Source organism: Trichomonascus vanleenenianus (assembly GCF_965637985.1).
Source record: "Trichomonascus vanleenenianus strain CLIB 3782 genome assembly, contig: TRVA0_041S, whole genome shotgun sequence".
NCBI classification, from domain to species: Eukaryota; Fungi; Ascomycota; class Dipodascomycetes; order Dipodascales; family Trichomonascaceae; genus Blastobotrys; species Blastobotrys vanleenenianus.
In genome coordinates this window covers 69,511-85,327 of record NW_027481846.1, presented here as the reverse complement: position 1 = coordinate 85,327, position 15,817 = coordinate 69,511, and the positions used below count along the sequence as shown (strand labels likewise).

At 50.1% G+C, this 15,817-nt stretch overlaps 8 protein-coding genes across 8 annotated transcripts; 4 read left to right on the top strand and 4 right to left on the bottom strand.

The window, feature by feature from the left end:
- Positions 1–659: 659 nt before the first annotated feature.
- Positions 660–1,541, bottom strand: ERV29 (the record flags this gene model as incomplete). Its single annotated transcript, XM_076686651.1, has 1 exon — positions 660–1,541. One exon carries the CDS (start codon positions 1,539–1,541, stop codon positions 660–662), a length of 882 nt encoding a protein of 293 aa, XP_076539125.1.
- A 756-nt stretch (positions 1,542–2,297) lies between these two features.
- ARP7 (actin-related protein 7) lies at positions 2,298–3,575 on the top strand (the record flags this gene model as incomplete). The annotated part of the gene is made up of 1 exon (XM_076686650.1): positions 2,298–3,575. One exon carries the CDS (start codon positions 2,298–2,300, stop codon positions 3,573–3,575), a length of 1,278 nt encoding a protein of 425 aa, XP_076539124.1.
- Positions 3,576–4,002: 427 nt separating this feature from the next.
- On the bottom strand, positions 4,003–5,151 carry TFA1 (transcription initiation factor IIE subunit alpha; the record flags this gene model as incomplete). The annotated part of the gene is made up of 1 exon (XM_076686649.1): positions 4,003–5,151. One exon carries the CDS (start codon positions 5,149–5,151, stop codon positions 4,003–4,005), a length of 1,149 nt encoding a protein of 382 aa, XP_076539123.1.
- A 1,151-nt stretch (positions 5,152–6,302) lies between these two features.
- HTS1 (histidine--tRNA ligase) lies at positions 6,303–7,889 on the top strand (the record flags this gene model as incomplete). The annotated part of the gene is made up of 1 exon (XM_076686648.1): positions 6,303–7,889. The coding sequence occupies one exon, from the start codon at positions 6,303–6,305 to the stop codon at positions 7,887–7,889; it is 1,587 nt and encodes a 528-aa protein (XP_076539122.1).
- Positions 7,890–8,459: 570 nt separating this feature from the next.
- Positions 8,460–10,664, bottom strand: TRVA0_041S00760 (SWI/SNF chromatin-remodeling complex subunit SNF5; the record flags this gene model as incomplete). The annotated part of the gene is made up of 1 exon (XM_076686647.1): positions 8,460–10,664. One exon carries the CDS (start codon positions 10,662–10,664, stop codon positions 8,460–8,462), a length of 2,205 nt encoding a protein of 734 aa, XP_076539121.1.
- Positions 10,665–10,921: 257 nt separating this feature from the next.
- On the top strand, positions 10,922–11,341 carry EAF6 (Eaf6p; the record flags this gene model as incomplete). The annotated part of the gene is made up of 1 exon (XM_076686646.1): positions 10,922–11,341. One exon carries the CDS (start codon positions 10,922–10,924, stop codon positions 11,339–11,341), a length of 420 nt encoding a protein of 139 aa, XP_076539120.1.
- Positions 11,342–12,080: 739 nt separating this feature from the next.
- ARG7 (glutamate N-acetyltransferase) lies at positions 12,081–13,388 on the bottom strand (the record flags this gene model as incomplete). Its single annotated transcript, XM_076686645.1, has 1 exon — positions 12,081–13,388. One exon carries the CDS (start codon positions 13,386–13,388, stop codon positions 12,081–12,083), a length of 1,308 nt encoding a protein of 435 aa, XP_076539119.1.
- Positions 13,389–13,648: 260 nt separating this feature from the next.
- On the top strand, positions 13,649–14,838 carry TRVA0_041S00694 (uncharacterized protein; the record flags this gene model as incomplete). Its single annotated transcript, XM_076686644.1, has 2 exons — positions 13,649–13,667; positions 13,727–14,838. The coding sequence occupies 2 exons, from the start codon at positions 13,649–13,651 to the stop codon at positions 14,836–14,838; spliced, it is 1,131 nt and encodes a 376-aa protein (XP_076539118.1).
- Positions 14,839–15,817: the final 979 nt, after the last annotated feature.

Here is a 15,817-nt window from a genome sequence, read left to right as displayed (position 1 = left end):
TTCTTGGCGAAGCTTAGCTTTAAATGTTGCATTCTATGCAACTAACTTACCGGTAGTACGCTTACGGTAATACGCCATTGGAATTACCAGAGATCATGTATCATGCTTAAGTGCGGTACAATACGGGTAATTGCAAATGACTGATTGTTGATGAGCTAGTAGTTGTAGTACCATAGGTTAATGGGCCACATTTTACATGAATACTTGTTTTTTTAGCTAGTTGCTTAACATTTTTTACTGTGCTTGAATTAAACCAGTATTGCCAAGGCAATGCACTCACTCCGTTTACCCAGCAAATACGAATTGCTCAAATATTAAGCATTTATCGTGTTATTACCGGTAAAAAAATCCTCATATTTTAATTGGCCATATCTCCTGCGACTCACAAGCGTATCTCTATAACAAAGATATCAACAAATTTAGAGATTCCAGAAACTTACCAAGCCACTTGCCTCCGAGGAATGTCATCCCGTATCAAAAAGCAGGTGCCAGTATTACCGTAACTGCTTGGATTAAGACCAGTAACGCTAAAAGTTAATGAAAAAGACAGAAATTACAAACATAGCATTCCCAAGCTGCTTTTGTAGATTCACAATGGAGTCTCCCCAAAAAAGTTGGAGAGAGATAGCGAGTTTACCATATATAATATATGCTTTTGATTAGTAAATCTTCTTCTTCTCGTCAATCGAGATTCGTCCGGCGCCAGCGCTGACAAGCAAAATCAGCCCACCCACGATACTAAGAGTCTGGAAGTGCTCGTACCGCAAAAAGTCTCGGGTCGGGTTCTGATGCGCATATTGCCAGTACGGGTTGGTGAGAAGGTTCTGCACGGTAAGCAAAACGACCAGGAAAGACGCCGCAACACGCGCCTGGAACCCAATGACGACCGAAATACAGGCAATGAGGCCAAACACATTGAACACACCGCCAATCATGGTCCATCGCTTCGTGATCATATAGGCAATAAACAGGCAAATGAGCAGGATGCGGCCGGTGAGCTGGAAGTATTTGGCCTTGTCCTTATCCTCAATCATTGGCAACCCCGGAACCGCCCTGCGGTCGTGCACAAACGCGTCAGACACCGCCAACAGCAGGCCTCCAATAAGCGACAAGTTTCTAAAGAAGAACTGGAAATCAAAAATGAGCCCGTACACAATAGCCTGTGACACGACGACAAACATGAGAGCGCCCACGCCGTAAATCAGCTTCTTCTTCAAGATGACCGAAAAGGACCCCACGAGCATGCACACTATGTTCAGCCCCAGGTACAACACGGCAAGGAAGTGCGGAAGGTGCCGCACGTTCCATATATAGTTGACCTGCTCGGACCATTGTGACATGAGCCGCAGCGCGTCCTCCAGGAAAGTCGATACAATAAGGAATCGCGCGAGACCGGGCAGATACGGCTTAACTGGAGCGCCCACCTGGCCAATGAACTGATCGAGTTTCTCACTGCGCTGTTTGAGCGAGGCGAGCATCGAAGGGTTGTCTCCCGACGACGTTGGAGGAGCCGTGAAAGCCGGACGCTGTTCGGCAGACATTGGCATGCCCTGGTATCGATTGCCTCCTCTAAACGCCATTATTTACCGGTAGACTTGAATATGAAAAAGACGCTTATCGACCTCTCGTTCTAGTGTTCCTTTGATCGGTTCTTTTTTCTTTGCCGTACTCCGCAGATATTGGAACTGGCAAATTAAAAAAAATTAAAAAATAAAAAAATTGGCTAAATTGAGGTGAGTATTTAATAAGGCTGGGGAGGAATTCTTAGCAAGGGAAGGATTGACAGTTGGCGATTCCACAGTGGAGAGAGAAGAACTAGGTTAGAGTTGGCAATTAAGAGTGAAGAGAAAAGGCCAGCATATGCGTGATTTACCACGTCAAATATACATACAATGGGAGAGAGCCCCAAAAAAACCCCCCTGCGATTTGTATCGGTCTCCCAAGCAACACATGCGATCCATTCCAGCATGTGAACCCACATTATGGTGCCTTAGCATCCTCCTCTCTCCTTTTCTCTCTTTAAGTAATTAACAATAGATGTCATTGAAGAACCTTTCGAAAGATAAGAACGCCTTTGACGGTTGCGTGGTGAGACATTTCTTTGGCATATCAAGCCCCACGGCTTGCGGCGCAATTTTTTTCAAAAAGGGCAGAATTTTCGCGTGCGCACGCAACTCCCAACCCCATCCCTCGCGCGAAACGCATCACCAAAAATTTGAGACGAACGCGACGACCCCCGAGAAGGTGAAATATCACGAATTAGCTCGAGAAGCCCTCGATTAGACCATATTTAAATAATGACTAACCAGTCGTCGGATGATATCACGTCGGTGGTCATTGATGCCGGGTCCATGTGGACGCGTGTGGGCTTCTCCGGAGACCATGCACCGTCTCACGTGATCCCTACCGCATACGGAAAGCTGGGCGACACTTATCTCTTCGATGACGACGGCGTTAACACGCCTGAACCGGGCAAGGAGATCTTCTCGCCATTGTCGGACGGGTGCATCCAGGACTGGTCGGCCATTGCCAAGCAATGGCGGTACATTTACGACGAAAAGCTCGCTATGGACCCCTCCGAGCTTCCTCTCGTGACGACGGAGCAGCCCTGGAACCCCAAGGAAAACCGGGTACGCGTGCTCGAGACAGTGTTCGAAGACCTCGAGGTGCCGCTTTTCTCACTGCTTAAGGCGCCGTTGTGTGCGGCCTATGAGTCGGCGCGTCCGACGGCTCTCGTTATTGACATTGGGTCCTCCGTCGCGTCGGTGACCCCAGTAGTCGACGGAAACATCATCTCCAAGGCCAGCTATCACACGCGGTACGCAGGCGATTTCATCAACCTGCACATATACTCGCACCTGCGGTCACGCGAGGTTGAAATCGTTCCGCAGTACCGCATTAAGCACAAGGCAATTGCGGAGCCAGGCCAGCCCGCAACGCCCGAATTCAACGAGTTCCAAGGCATCACCGAGTCGTATCACAACTACCAGGTGCAGCGCGTGTTGACCGACTTCAAGGAGTCGACTTCGCAGATTGCCGAGCACCCGTTCTCGGCGTCCCAGCAGCCGCCTGTCATTGGGTCGCGGCCGTTTGAATTCCCCTCTGGCTACAACCTCTCCTTTGGTGCTGAGCGCCTCACGACTGCTGAGCCGCTCTTCCAACCAACACAGTACCCGTTGCCGGGCGTGGTGATCCCAGAAGGGTCCCCGACCCAGGGCATTGGCGAGCTGATATACCTGTCGCTCCAGCAGGCGCCGCAGCACGTCAACTCTTCCATCACCTCGCTGCCTCCAGCCGACGTGACGCCGACGCTGCTCTACAATGTCGTTATCACCGGTGGCACGACGCTGCTCCAGGGCCTTACGCAGCGGATCGAGAACGAGATGGTCAGCTGGGTGCCAAACTTCCGCCCGCGGTACTACCTCTCTCCAGACCGTAAATCCACCGTGTGGCTGGGCGCGTCTATTCTTGCCAGCACCGGCACCTATGAATCTTCGTCCAACTCGGCGCCCTGGATCTCCAAGGCCGAGTACGAGGAACTGGGCGCGGAAAACGCCGCAAAGCGCTTCAAGTAACGTGTATTTTATTTATCCCCTAATACTACCATCCCTCCTACTACTGTGCTAGTAAGTGTTCGAGCTCCCGTAGCCTCCTCAGTGGACTCAATTGATCTGAGTTGTATTCGAGGGCCAGCCCTCGAGCTCCCGTAGCTGGGGGCCAGCCCCCAGACCCCCGTGTCGTGGGGTAAAACGTAACGTTCTCGTAACAGCGAAACAATCTTTTCGTTACACTGTAACAAGATCCTCTCCTGCGACAAAACTGCTGTAACAATGCGTAACAAATTACTCCGTTGCAACCCAACACTCCGCGAAGCAGAGCTCTAAGGCGGGTTTGGGGGGATCAGTACTACTGGTTTCATAGTATGAGAAATACAAGTGCTTTCGGCCAATAAGAATAGCCAAGTGTGAGTGGTATTTTGTGCTATGGTACTCAATAATAATGTTAATCTTCTTCGTCAAAGTCCTCCTCTTGAACCTCCGCAGTAGTGGTAGCGGGGGTAATCTCCACTTCCTCAAACTCTTCATCTTCTTCATCCTCCTCGTCCTCTTCTTCATCTTCGTCTTCGTCCTCCTCGGCCTCCTGCTCAGCCAACTGAGCATAATAAGCAGCCAGAGCATCCTCATTAGCTTTGTCTTCACTCGTCTCTTCAGTGCCGCCAATAGCTTCGACAGCCGGCTTCGTCTCTTCCGTCTTGACCTCAGTCTTAACAACCGGCTCTACAGAGTCGTTCAGACTCTTACCAACAGTAGACTCCTGGTACCATGACGGCAATGCATTCTCGGCCAGTTTTCGCGCCTTCTCCTCCTTGGCCATGCGCTCCTGCTCGGCAGTCTCCTGCTCTGAGGTAATGCTGACCTTGAATTGCGCACCGTTCTGGATGTTGGCGTCCCCGGGACGGGCTCTCGCAGACGGCAGCTGGTTTGCCTGCCGCACTTGCTGAGCCTGCTGGGCCCCAGGCACTCCTCCGTTCTGCGGAGGCGGCAGCGCCACCTCCATAGAGCTCTGGAACGTGTTCTCTGGGATCTGCATCTCATCTATCTTCATGAGCGTGTCGATAATGGGCTGGATCTGCGTCATGAGCTTGCGCAGCCGATCCTGGTTATGTTGATTCTCGGAGCCACTGCTGTCCTCAACCAAGATGCCCTGGTTGCACTGGTCGCAGAGAAACTCTCCGCTCGAGCCGTTGAACAACTGCGCCGCGTCTATCGTAGTGAACCGTTTGTGGCACACGGGACACACGTAGCCCTGGGGCTGCGACTCGGCGCCCATCTGCTCTTTGAGCGCCGTGACGATGCTCTGCATCTTCCACTTGATAGCGTCTACGGCCTCTGTAAAGTGCACATAGTAGTATGTCTTGGATAGAGGCCTCTGGGTGATGCCTTCTTCTTTCTGGACGTGGTCTGCCAGCAGATGGTCCTCTTTGAGCTTTTGGCACAGGGCTCTTAAGTCCTTGCGCTGGATGCCCAGAAGCTGGACCATATCGTCGTCGCTCAACGCTGAGTGGACCAGAAGAGCGTCCATAATAAGGATACTCCGGAGGTCGTAGAACCCCCGGGTAACCATCCGGATCAGCGTCTTGACCGTCTCCATATCTGCCACTGATCTCAAATGTTCAGGTCCCGATTAATATTTCTACCCAAGCCCCACCATATAAATTAGACTATTATTAATATTGCTATTGGGGGGTGTAATAGTTGACGATTAATATATCTGGAGTCACTGTTGGAGAGAGGTAGGATTTAGTCGTGTGGAATTTGATTTTTTTATGAAATTCGTGATTTCACAAGTTACAAGCCGCATGAGCCGCATTGTTTGTGGCGCACATGCTGTTCATTCCCAGCCCCCTGGTCAGCGCTCAAAGATACTCTAGTGCATATAAAAGGGATCTGAACTAGGAATAAGTTATGATATGTTAGCAAGTACATGAAGAAGAGGGGCTTTTACAAATGAGTTATGATAAGCTGGAGAGCCAATGGTGGGAATTGATGGCTGTATCTTGGCAATGTAATCGCTAAAAAGTCCAAAGAGAAGGGGTTCTGGGAAATCTCACTGAAATTTAGTATTCAATAGCTAGGATACCACCACAGCAAAACCTTCAGGATACCTGGCAATGGCAGTACAGTACTTGATTGTAGACCTTCGGGACCCCTAGTGATACTGTACGTGATAAACGTAATGCGTCTTCCCAATTCCTAATGATAAATCACTACATGGTAATAAATCTACTGAATAGCTAATGATATACAGTATCGTCATATTGGATCTTCCGAATACCTAATAATATACCGTGATGATAGATCTTACGAGTACCTAATGAATTACAATATGTGAAAGAGCGGGCGGGGGGTCTGGGGGGCTGGCCCCCCCAACTACGGGGTCTGGGGCAGAGCCCCAGTTGTGCGTCATGGTAGCGCCCGAGGGTAGTTTAAGTGATAGTAGTAGGTCAAGTTCGCCTAATGATATCGTACCTAGGGTTGTCCACCATGACTAACGATATAGCACTAGAGAGTAGAGCTTTCGAATGCCTAACGATATAGTGTTTCATACCAGTATTTTTTTCAATACCGGATAGTACTCTATGCCGGAAGCCGCGTTTTGTGCGGCTTTTGATGACTCATTGATTACCCAATTTTTCACGGCTGAGACACCCACACTGAAAAAAAATTGACGGCTTACGGAGCGTAACTCGCGGGTTCATGGCTTTAAGGAGAGCATCTGCTAGCTGGAATATCATACGAAGAATGTCGACAAGCCCTGCGCCAGTAGTTAACAACGTGGCTACCCCAAGGCCAAAGAAGGAGAAGGCGGCTGCCGAAAAGGGGTTCACTCTGAAGGTGCCCAAGGGCACCAAGGACTGGTCCGATAAGGACATGACCATCCGAAGCGCGGTGTTTGACACCATCACCAAGGTGTTCAAGCGACATGGTGGTGTCACCATTGATACTCCTGTTTTTGAGCTCCGAGAAATTCTCTCCGGCAAGTATGGTGAGGATTCTAAACTGATCTACAACCTTGAGGACCAGGGCGGTGAGCTGACTTCGTTGCGGTACGACCTGACTGTGCCGTTTGCGCGGTTTGTGGCCATGAACGGCATCCAGAGCATCAAGCGGTACCACATTGCCAAGGTGTACCGACGAGACCAGCCGGCCATGACCAAGGGTCGAATGCGAGAGTTCTACCAGTGCGATTTTGACATTGCCGGCAGCTACGAGTCCATGGTGCCGGATGCTGAGATCTTGTCCATTGCCGTCGAGGGTCTGGACGCCCTGGGAATCAAGGATTACACCATCAAGGTTAACCATCGAAAGCTTCTTGATGGTTTGTTCCAGAAGTGCGGCGTTAAGGAGGAGGACGTACGAAAGGTGTCGTCTGCAGTAGACAAGCTCGACAAGAGCGCGTGGAGCGAAGTCAAGCGGGAGATGGTCGTAGAGAAGAATCAGCCAGAGGAGGTGGCTGACCGAATTGGCGAGTATGTCCAGATCAAGGGCGACTTTGAGACCGTATTGAACAAGCTCAAGTCTGATGAGGGTCTCATGGCCAACGAGTCGGCGGCTCAGGGCATCAAGGACATGGAGACTGCCTTGCCATACCTTAGAGCGTTTGGCGTGCTGCCACGGCTGTCTTTCGACCTGTCTCTGGCCCGAGGCTTGGACTACTATACGGGTCTCATTTACGAAGCAATCACCTCCGCCTCTGCCCCACCAGAGCTAACTGAAGAAGAGAAGAAGGAGATCGAGAAGAAGAAGAAGAAGGCTGGAGACGATGATAACTCTGAGCAGGTTGGCGTTGGCTCCGTGCTTGCCGGTGGCCGATATGATAAACTCGTGGGCATGTTCGCCAACTCCGGGTCGGGCAAGAAGAAGAAGGAAGTGTCCATCCCATGTGTGGGTGTGTCCTTTGGTGTTGAGCGACTGTTCTCCATCATTAAGGCGCGACAGGGTCTTTACGAGAAGGCGCGAGCTGCTCACACCCAGGCGTTTGTCATGGCCTTTGGCTCTGGCCCTGAGTACACTGGCTTCCTGCCAGAGCGAATGGCTGTTGCTCAGAAGCTGTGGGCTGCTGATATCGAAGCTGAGTACATGTACAAGGTCAAGCCAAAGCTGCAGAAGCAGTTTGAGGCCGCCGAGAAGGCTGGCTGCCCATTCGCCGTCATTCTGGGCCAGGAAGAGTTTGCTAACGGTGTTGTCAAGGTCAAGAGGTTGGGCTTGGGCGAGGAGAGTGACAAGGGTCTCGATATCAAGATTGAGGAAGTCGCCGACTATCTCAAGGCCGAGCTTAAGAAGCTCCACAATGGTCTTGACGAGTCTATGAACCTGTTGACTCTTTAACTTGTTTAACTTGTTTAGATGTAGAATTGTTGCATATTTACCTGGGTATCTTACGTATTGACGACTTACGCAGTACATTAATATAGTAGTATCTTGAACTGTTTAACTTGTTTAAAATTGTTGCATATTTAGCTGGATATCACCTTATGTAATGACGACTTAGGCAGCACATTAGTATAATGTAGTTATCTTGAAGATGATCTTTCGCTTAATTGGTGTAGATGTAGAATTATTGCATGAATAATGATGATCCGCTTACGTGATTCACACTAGTAACAGTGATTACAGGGGTAACAGGTGTTATAATTAGTTATTATTAACTTACGCAGTTCGTTAACGGTCGCAAAGTGTCACAATAACAATGATAATAATATCATGAATAAGTTAAGTATAGATCGTACGTCATATTAGTCCAGGATTCGTAGCTCTTTCAGTGGGATTAGTCGCTCTTTCTAGGATTAGTAGCTCTTTCCACAGATTAATAGCCCTTTCCAAATATTAGCAGCTCTTTCCATTAGTAATCCGAAGAATTGCTATCGGATTGGTATCGGATTAGTAGCGGATTGCAGATTAGTAACCCCTCAGGGAAAGGAACTGCTGGACTCGCGGAGTAGTCCTGATTTTCACCATATACGAGGTTATCTCCTCTACCTGCTCTGGCTGGTTGTACTGCGGCTGGAATTGGTAATGGGACGCGACGACCGGCTGCTGCGGGGGCTGCTGCTGCGGAGGCTGCTGGAACTGAACAGGAGTCATCCGCGTGCCTATGCTAGGTGAGCTGAACCGCGGGTTCTGGTGCTGGTTCAGCTGTATCTGGCCAGTGATAGCCGCCTGGGCAGCGTGGGCAGCCTGTCGGCCCCGTCGAGTAGCCCTGCCATACGTACCGCCTGATGACTCCTCATCCTCGTCTTCATCGCTTTCGTGGCTCTTGAGGTTCTTGCGAATAATCTCCACGTTACGATCAATGCCACCAGGAAGAATAGAAGAGTATACCGGAGACCGGAACGTTCGAATGGTTTCCTTGAGATCAGGCAGCACGGGGCCACCCCGGCGGCCGGCTCTGCCCTGCCGTCGCTTACGTCTAAAGTCTCGCTCCCGGTCCTTGTCCTGCCTATCCAGCTCGGCGTCTGGGATCTCAAACAGCACCGGCGTAAACTCCTTGAGCCGGTGCTGCGGTCTCATGAACTCGTCCGGATGGACAGTGTTGCACAGCTCGCGGCGAATATCCTCGTCCTCCACGAGCTTGCCGTTGAATTCGTATCCAGTGAGGAAAAGCGTCTTGGTGTACAGCTGGGTTTGTTCCCGAATGGCATGCGCAATAGCCGTGACAAACTCCCCCGACAGACTCAGCTCGCGACACATGGTTTCGGCAAACTCTTCGGGGCTGTTCTCAGCACAGTTGAGGTCCCATTCAAACTGGTCTACGAGATTGTGTTGCCCCACTGTGATGTCGAGTTTAATAAGAATCCGCATATCCTCGTTCTTCTCGTGTAGCGTTGTTGGATCCTTGGAAATGTTGGTAAACGCATGGGGGTGGAAATCGCTCAGCTGCTCGCTGATCTGGCTCGCTAGCGTTTGTGTGTAGTTCAGCGAGAGCGAGAAATCTTCTAATAGCGCCTCAGCAAACTGCTTAACTGATAGCGTCTTCTCGTTAATGTTCCACGTAAACGTATCACGCAGTCTCCATTTGTCAAAGTCGCAGTCCAGTCGAATGGGACACAATACTTCTTCAGTTTCGGCAACCAAATCCTCCTGCTCCTTGGTCATCATGAGATCGCGGCTCTTCCGGCCCGATCTCTTTCGGTCAATGGGGTATATCAGCTGCGGCTTGAGTCCTGTGAACCCGGATCCGTATCCCTGATAGCCCTGGCCAAAAACGGCACTCGGCTGGGCATGGCGCAGCTGTCGCACCTGGTTGAGGTAGTCCAGTGTGATCCTCTTCTTATTAATATACTCTCCTTCGCGCTTGAGGCTCTTTTTCAGCTCAATTTCGTACTCAGCGTCCCGCCTAACCACCCGCTTGAGCTGCTGCGACTCTGGGTCGTCCTCCCGTTTTTGCGAAACCACCTTAATGATGGCTTCGGGGCTTGAAAACTCGTCTACAGCGTTGGCCGTAGGGGCCACCCTCGCAACCCCGCTGGGGTTCTGTACCTGCGGAGAAAGAACTGGCTGTTGCTGCTGTTGCTGAAGGAATTGCTGTTGGACAATATTTGCCTGGGGCATGTTACCCTGGGGCATAATTCCTTGGGGAATATTCCCCTGGGACCCTGTCCGCTGCATTTGAGCCTGGGGAGACATCTGAGGCTGTTGGTTCTGCTGCTGGAACTGGTACGGTCGCGCAAACTGTTGGCCCATTTGCATTGGAGAGGAGGTCTGTTGCGGCGTGGAGTTCCCCAGGCCCATTATACCCTGACCAGGCACTCCATTACGAGCCATTTGCTGCTGGGGTTGAGGCTGGGGCTGTCGCTGGAAGCTCATTTGATTCTGGGCTGCCTGCTGAGGCTGTTGTTGCTGCTGTTGCTGAAGCTGTTGAGCCCGTAACTGCTGTTGCTGTAGCTGTTGAAGGTACTGGGGCATCATCCCTTGCTGTTGCTGAGGCTGGAACTGGTACGAGCTGTCGTTCCCCATCTGCTGTTGCGGCTGTTGGCGGTTCATCATCTGCTGCGGTTGTTGTTGTTGCTGCTGCTGCTGCTGCTGCTGCTGCTGTTGTTGCTGCAGAAATTGCTGCTGCTGCTGAGGCGTAAAGCTGTTGAACTGCTGCCCCTGAAACGACATCTCTCACACTTTCTCCCTCTATTTCCCGCTTTCTCTATCTCTCTTAACTCCTGGGATCTCCTTGGGTCGTCGTCGAACTTTTCAGACGCGTTTTTTGGTGATGACCCCCGAGGTTTCCTCCCAACGCGCGCGCAAGCGCAAAAACATCACCAAAAACCACGAAATCGGTGAAAACCTCCATGGCAGCGGTTAATTGAATCAAACGCGACAAGAGAGAGCGAGGAGTTACGAGAGAGCGCGATTTTTGGTTTAACAGGATGCCTACAAGTACAGAGAACGACAAGGCGAAGCCCAAGGAGGAGAATAAGGAAGTGGAGATTAAGCAGGAGAATGGCGTTACTTCAAAGGACCGGGCTGCCCAGACCGCCGAGTATGAGAAGATGAGAAAGAGCTTGAAAGAGCTCATCAATAAGAAGCGTACACTGGACAAGAATCTTAATAGTTTGGAGGAGGAGATCTACCGGACCGAAGGGTCGTATCTTGAGGATACGCAGAACGGCAATGCCGTGCGCGGGTTTGATAATTATATGAAGAGTAATCCGAATAAGCGCCGCATGACGTTCACAAACCAGGACCGGATGTTCTCACTATCCAGCGCAGTTTTTCTTAAGAGTTTGGAGGAGGAAGGGGGAGAGTATACCAAGCCGCGCAGTGGATCAATGGTCAAGCGGAAGTAGCCCATTACTATTAAAGGTGTCGCGTTGATAACCTTAAGCGCGCGATTAGATGGGATAATTGATGGAATGCCTTCCATATTTCCAGTGATCACATTGCACATATATGCTTGGTGTGCAGTGAGTGGTGATTGAGGCGACTAAATCGTCATTAGGGAGACTTTATAATTGGCGAGACGACCACACCTTCCTTGGGATTTCGGCGAGATGCTTTCCCTGGGAGATTGCATCATGATGGTACGACCATACCTTCCTTGTGAGACCTCAGAGTTGGTGGGATGATCACACCTTGTTTGAGTGAGATCTTAATTGGCGGGTCGACCAATCCTCCCCTGGGATACTTCCTAATTGGTGGGAACGAATATCTTTAAAAAGATTCCATCAATTAACTGCCGTTTATAGTTCTGTGGTAGTTCCACTTGGAGCAGCGCAGTTGGTTCATTGATGTGAAAGTGCTTAACAAGTCTTGAGGGCCCCACTTTACTTGTTATTCCTTCCTTGGAAGTCTTGATAACCATTGGATAAAGCCGGGAAATTGCATTTATTCCCTTGGATGTTTTCCTATGCGTATACTATTCCGAATTGGTTAGTCGGCTGATAAGTTCTATTTACGAATTGGTTAGTCGACTGGTAGGTTCTAATTACGAACAGTTGGTTAGTATGTTGGTGGGTTGGTGATGATGTTCTAATTAAGAGCAGCTCGTTAGTGGGCTGGTGATGTTCTGTTGATATATACAACTGGTTAAGTTCTATAGTCGCCATTGATGGTGACATACTCATGGCTAAGATCGCAGGTCCAAAACTGCGTCCCGGCTCCACCGCCGGTGCCCACGTTGACCCGAATCTCAAGGTCCTCCATGTCCAAAATCTCGCTGGCTCGGGCCTCATCAACAGCTTCCGGCTCACCATTAACGAGCAATTTGAGAGTCTCAGACCCATCGGTTGGCACAAACGAAACACAGGTCTTGCTTGGGTCGACCTCAACACCAGAATAGCCAGTGGCACACAGAATTCGGCCCCAGTTGGCGTCCTTGCCGTACAAGGCAGTCTTGACTAGTGGCGACTGCGCAATTGTGCTGGCAATTTGCTTGGCATCAGCAAAAGAGTTGGCATCCTCTACGGTAATAGTGACAAACTTAGTGGCACCCTCGCCGTCTCGCACGACGAGTTTGGCAAGATCCTGGGAAAATTCAGTAATAACACTCCTCAAGGCCTGGTAGTTGTCGCAATTGACATCGTCTTGGATCTCCTGGCCACCAGCTGCACCATTGGCGAGTGCAGCAATAGTGTCATTGGTCGAAGTGTCGCCGTCGACACTAATAGAATTGAAGCTTCGCTCTGTGGCATAGGTAAGGATAGAACTGAGCGCCTTGGCGGCTACTGGCGCGTCGGTGACAAAGAATCCCAGCAGAGTAGCCATGTTTGGGTGGATCATACCGGCACCCTTGGCTAGGCCCGCGACTCGGTACGTATTCCCGCCGATAGAGAACTCCTTGGAGGTAAGCTTGGGGAAAGTGTCGGTCGTGCAAATGGCCCGGGTAGTCTCGAGCCACGCAGTGTGGTCCTGGCCCAGCTGACCAGCGAGCTTAGGAATGCCACTAATAATCTTGTCAATAGGCAGCTTCTGGCCAATTACACCAGTGGACATGACCAAGGTTGCCGGCGACTGTTCCGAGCCGATAGCCCGGTCAGTAGCGTCCACCATGGCCAGAGCATCCTGCATGCCTTTATCGCCGGTGACAGAATTGGCATTTCCAGAGTTGATGACAATGGCGCGGATCCCTTCTCCGTGGGCCGCGTCAAGCACTTTCTTGGATACCTGGACGGGTGCCGCTTGGAACTTGTTCGTAGTGAACACAGCCGCCGCTGAACAGGGCCGGTCTGACACGATGAGCGCCAGGTCCTTTTTGCTGGCGTCCTTCTTGACTCCGCAATGCAGCCCTCCAACCTTAAACTCCTTCGGGTAAACCCCGCTCTTAGGCACGAATCGCGACTTGTCGGCCGCCTGGCGGGCGACACTGGTCGAGAAGAGTCGCTTAACGATGCTCATTTGGTCAATTCAATCGATTATTGAGTGAACTCTGAGAAAGCTTATCAGGGCCTCTGAAAAGAGTCACTTCAGCCCTATAGGTCCACGGCCCAATTGGACGAAAGTCCAAGGGTTTTTCCCGGCCCGGAATGGCGCCCAAACAAGGCGGGGCCCGGCCACGGAAAAGCGACCGTGTGCGGCCGATGAGGGTCTCCATTGTGAAAAAACTCTGCTACGCTCCATCGAAACGGTCGCTAAACACGCAAGAAATCACATAAATCATGTCTACTGAGAACAAGGGTACGTATAATTGAGTAATTGGAAGCCAATTGAACTAGCTGACGCGAGTTTTTTTATAGTCGAAGTCGATACCACCATTAACAACCCAGACGTTGTCACCAAGTACAAGGTCGCTGGCGACATCTCCGCCAAGGTTCTCAAGAACATCAAGGAGCTCTGTGTTGAAGGTGCCAAGCTGATTGATCTGACCATTGAGGGTGACAAGCAGCTTGTTGACGAGACCGATAAGGTCTACAAGGGCAAGAAGATCGCCAAGGGCATTGCTTTCCCGACCTCGATCTCGCCAAACAACGTGGCGGCCCACCTGTCTCCACTCGAGACTGAGCCAGAGGCTGAGATCATCCTCAAGACCGGTGATGTTGTCAAGATCACTCTGGGTGCCCAGATCGATGGCTACGCGTCGATTCTAGCCGATACCATTGTTGTTGGCGGCACTGCCTCTGGCAAGGTTGCTGATGCCATTGCGGCTGCCTGGTACGCCAGCGAGGCTGCTCTGCGAACCATCCGACCAGGCAACAAGAACTGGGACGTCACCAAGGTTGTTGACACTGTAGTCAAGGACTTTGGCTGCTCCGCTCTCGAGGGCATGCTTTCGAACGAGCAGAAGCAGAACGTCGTTGATGGTAAGAAGCGAATTATCCTCAACCCGACCGAGGGCCAGAAGCGAGACTTTGACACCCACACTTTTGCTGAGGGTGAGGTCTACGGTGTTGACATTCTTGTCTCATCTGGCGAGGGCAAGTGCCGACCAGGTGACAAGGCCACCACCATCTTCAAGAAGAACGATCTCACTTACCAGCTGAGACTGCGAACCTCCCGAGCCACTTTCTCCGAGATCCAGAAGAAGGCCGGTGCGTTCCCATTCTCTCTGCGAAGCCTTGACGATCCAAAGAAGGCCCGAATGGGTCTTAATGAGTGCATTTCCCACCAGCTCGTTACCCCGTACGAGGTGCTCTACGAGAAGGAGGAGAACGTTGTTGCCCAGTTCTTCACCACTGTTGCCCTTACCAAGACCGGCAACCTGAAGCTTGCCAGCGCTCCAGCTCCAGACTTTACTAAGATCTCTACCGACAAGAAGGTTCTCGATGAGAAGGTGGCTGAGCTTTTGACCAAGCCATTGAAGTCCAACTCCAAGAACAAGAAGAAGAAGGCCGCTTCTGCTTCTGCTTAATTATAAATATATTCATACACTATATATTTGTAGAAACAGTATTTTTTTTTTCAATATCATGATGAACGATGTTTTTGTTGTTGCTTTGTAGTTCGATTGCATGGGTTGAAAGGCGGGGACACACCTAAGGATTCGACGCGATATAATCCTCTATTTTCTACAGTTGACGAAGAATAAGAAAAGCTTGGGCAATCTTCAATACGTTATATAGTTATGCAGTCTAAAATTTTTGTGCTTATGTTACCTTTATTCACCAGGAAATAAGTTGGTTGTTAGATGGAAGTCGATAAGGCATCGTCTTCGTTTTTTGGACCTCTGTACGGTCGAAGAAACTAATACAACTCCTAAAACAAAATAGAAACCACTAAAGACGTTGAATAGTAATACTTCCTTATTTCAACCTTCAACAAATAGCGAATAATTAAGTGGGATCTACCAGGCAGTTTAGTTGCATCTCTGTCAAATGAAAAGACAGGACCATCCGCTTCATAATCCACATTATGCTAGTAGATTCACTAGCATAGATCCGAAAACAAATAGGACTATTAAAGACGCTGAATGGTAATACTTCCTCATCTCAAGCTTGAACAAATAGCGATTAGTTGAGCGGGATCTGCGAGGAAGTTTATTGACATCTCTGTCAAATGAAAAGACAGGGCCATCCTCTTCATATTTACACGATGCTACTAGACTTGCTCGCTCGCTTAAAAAGACACACGCGATGGCGTGTTGAACGGTTTTCTCTATTATGTCAGACGTAGTATCAAAAGGGGGAGGGTGTGACCCATAGTGTCCCCATAAGATGAATTTGCTTCTATGAACAAAAAAGACTGAAATAATCTCAAAGATGATAATAATAGAGATAAAGAAGTAAAGCAGGAATTAACAGTTGCATATGGTGTTAGTCCAACTGCGAGGTCTATCTTCGGGGGAGGTTGAAATGGTTTGGTTTGATCACTTGAGGTGTAGTCATAACGAC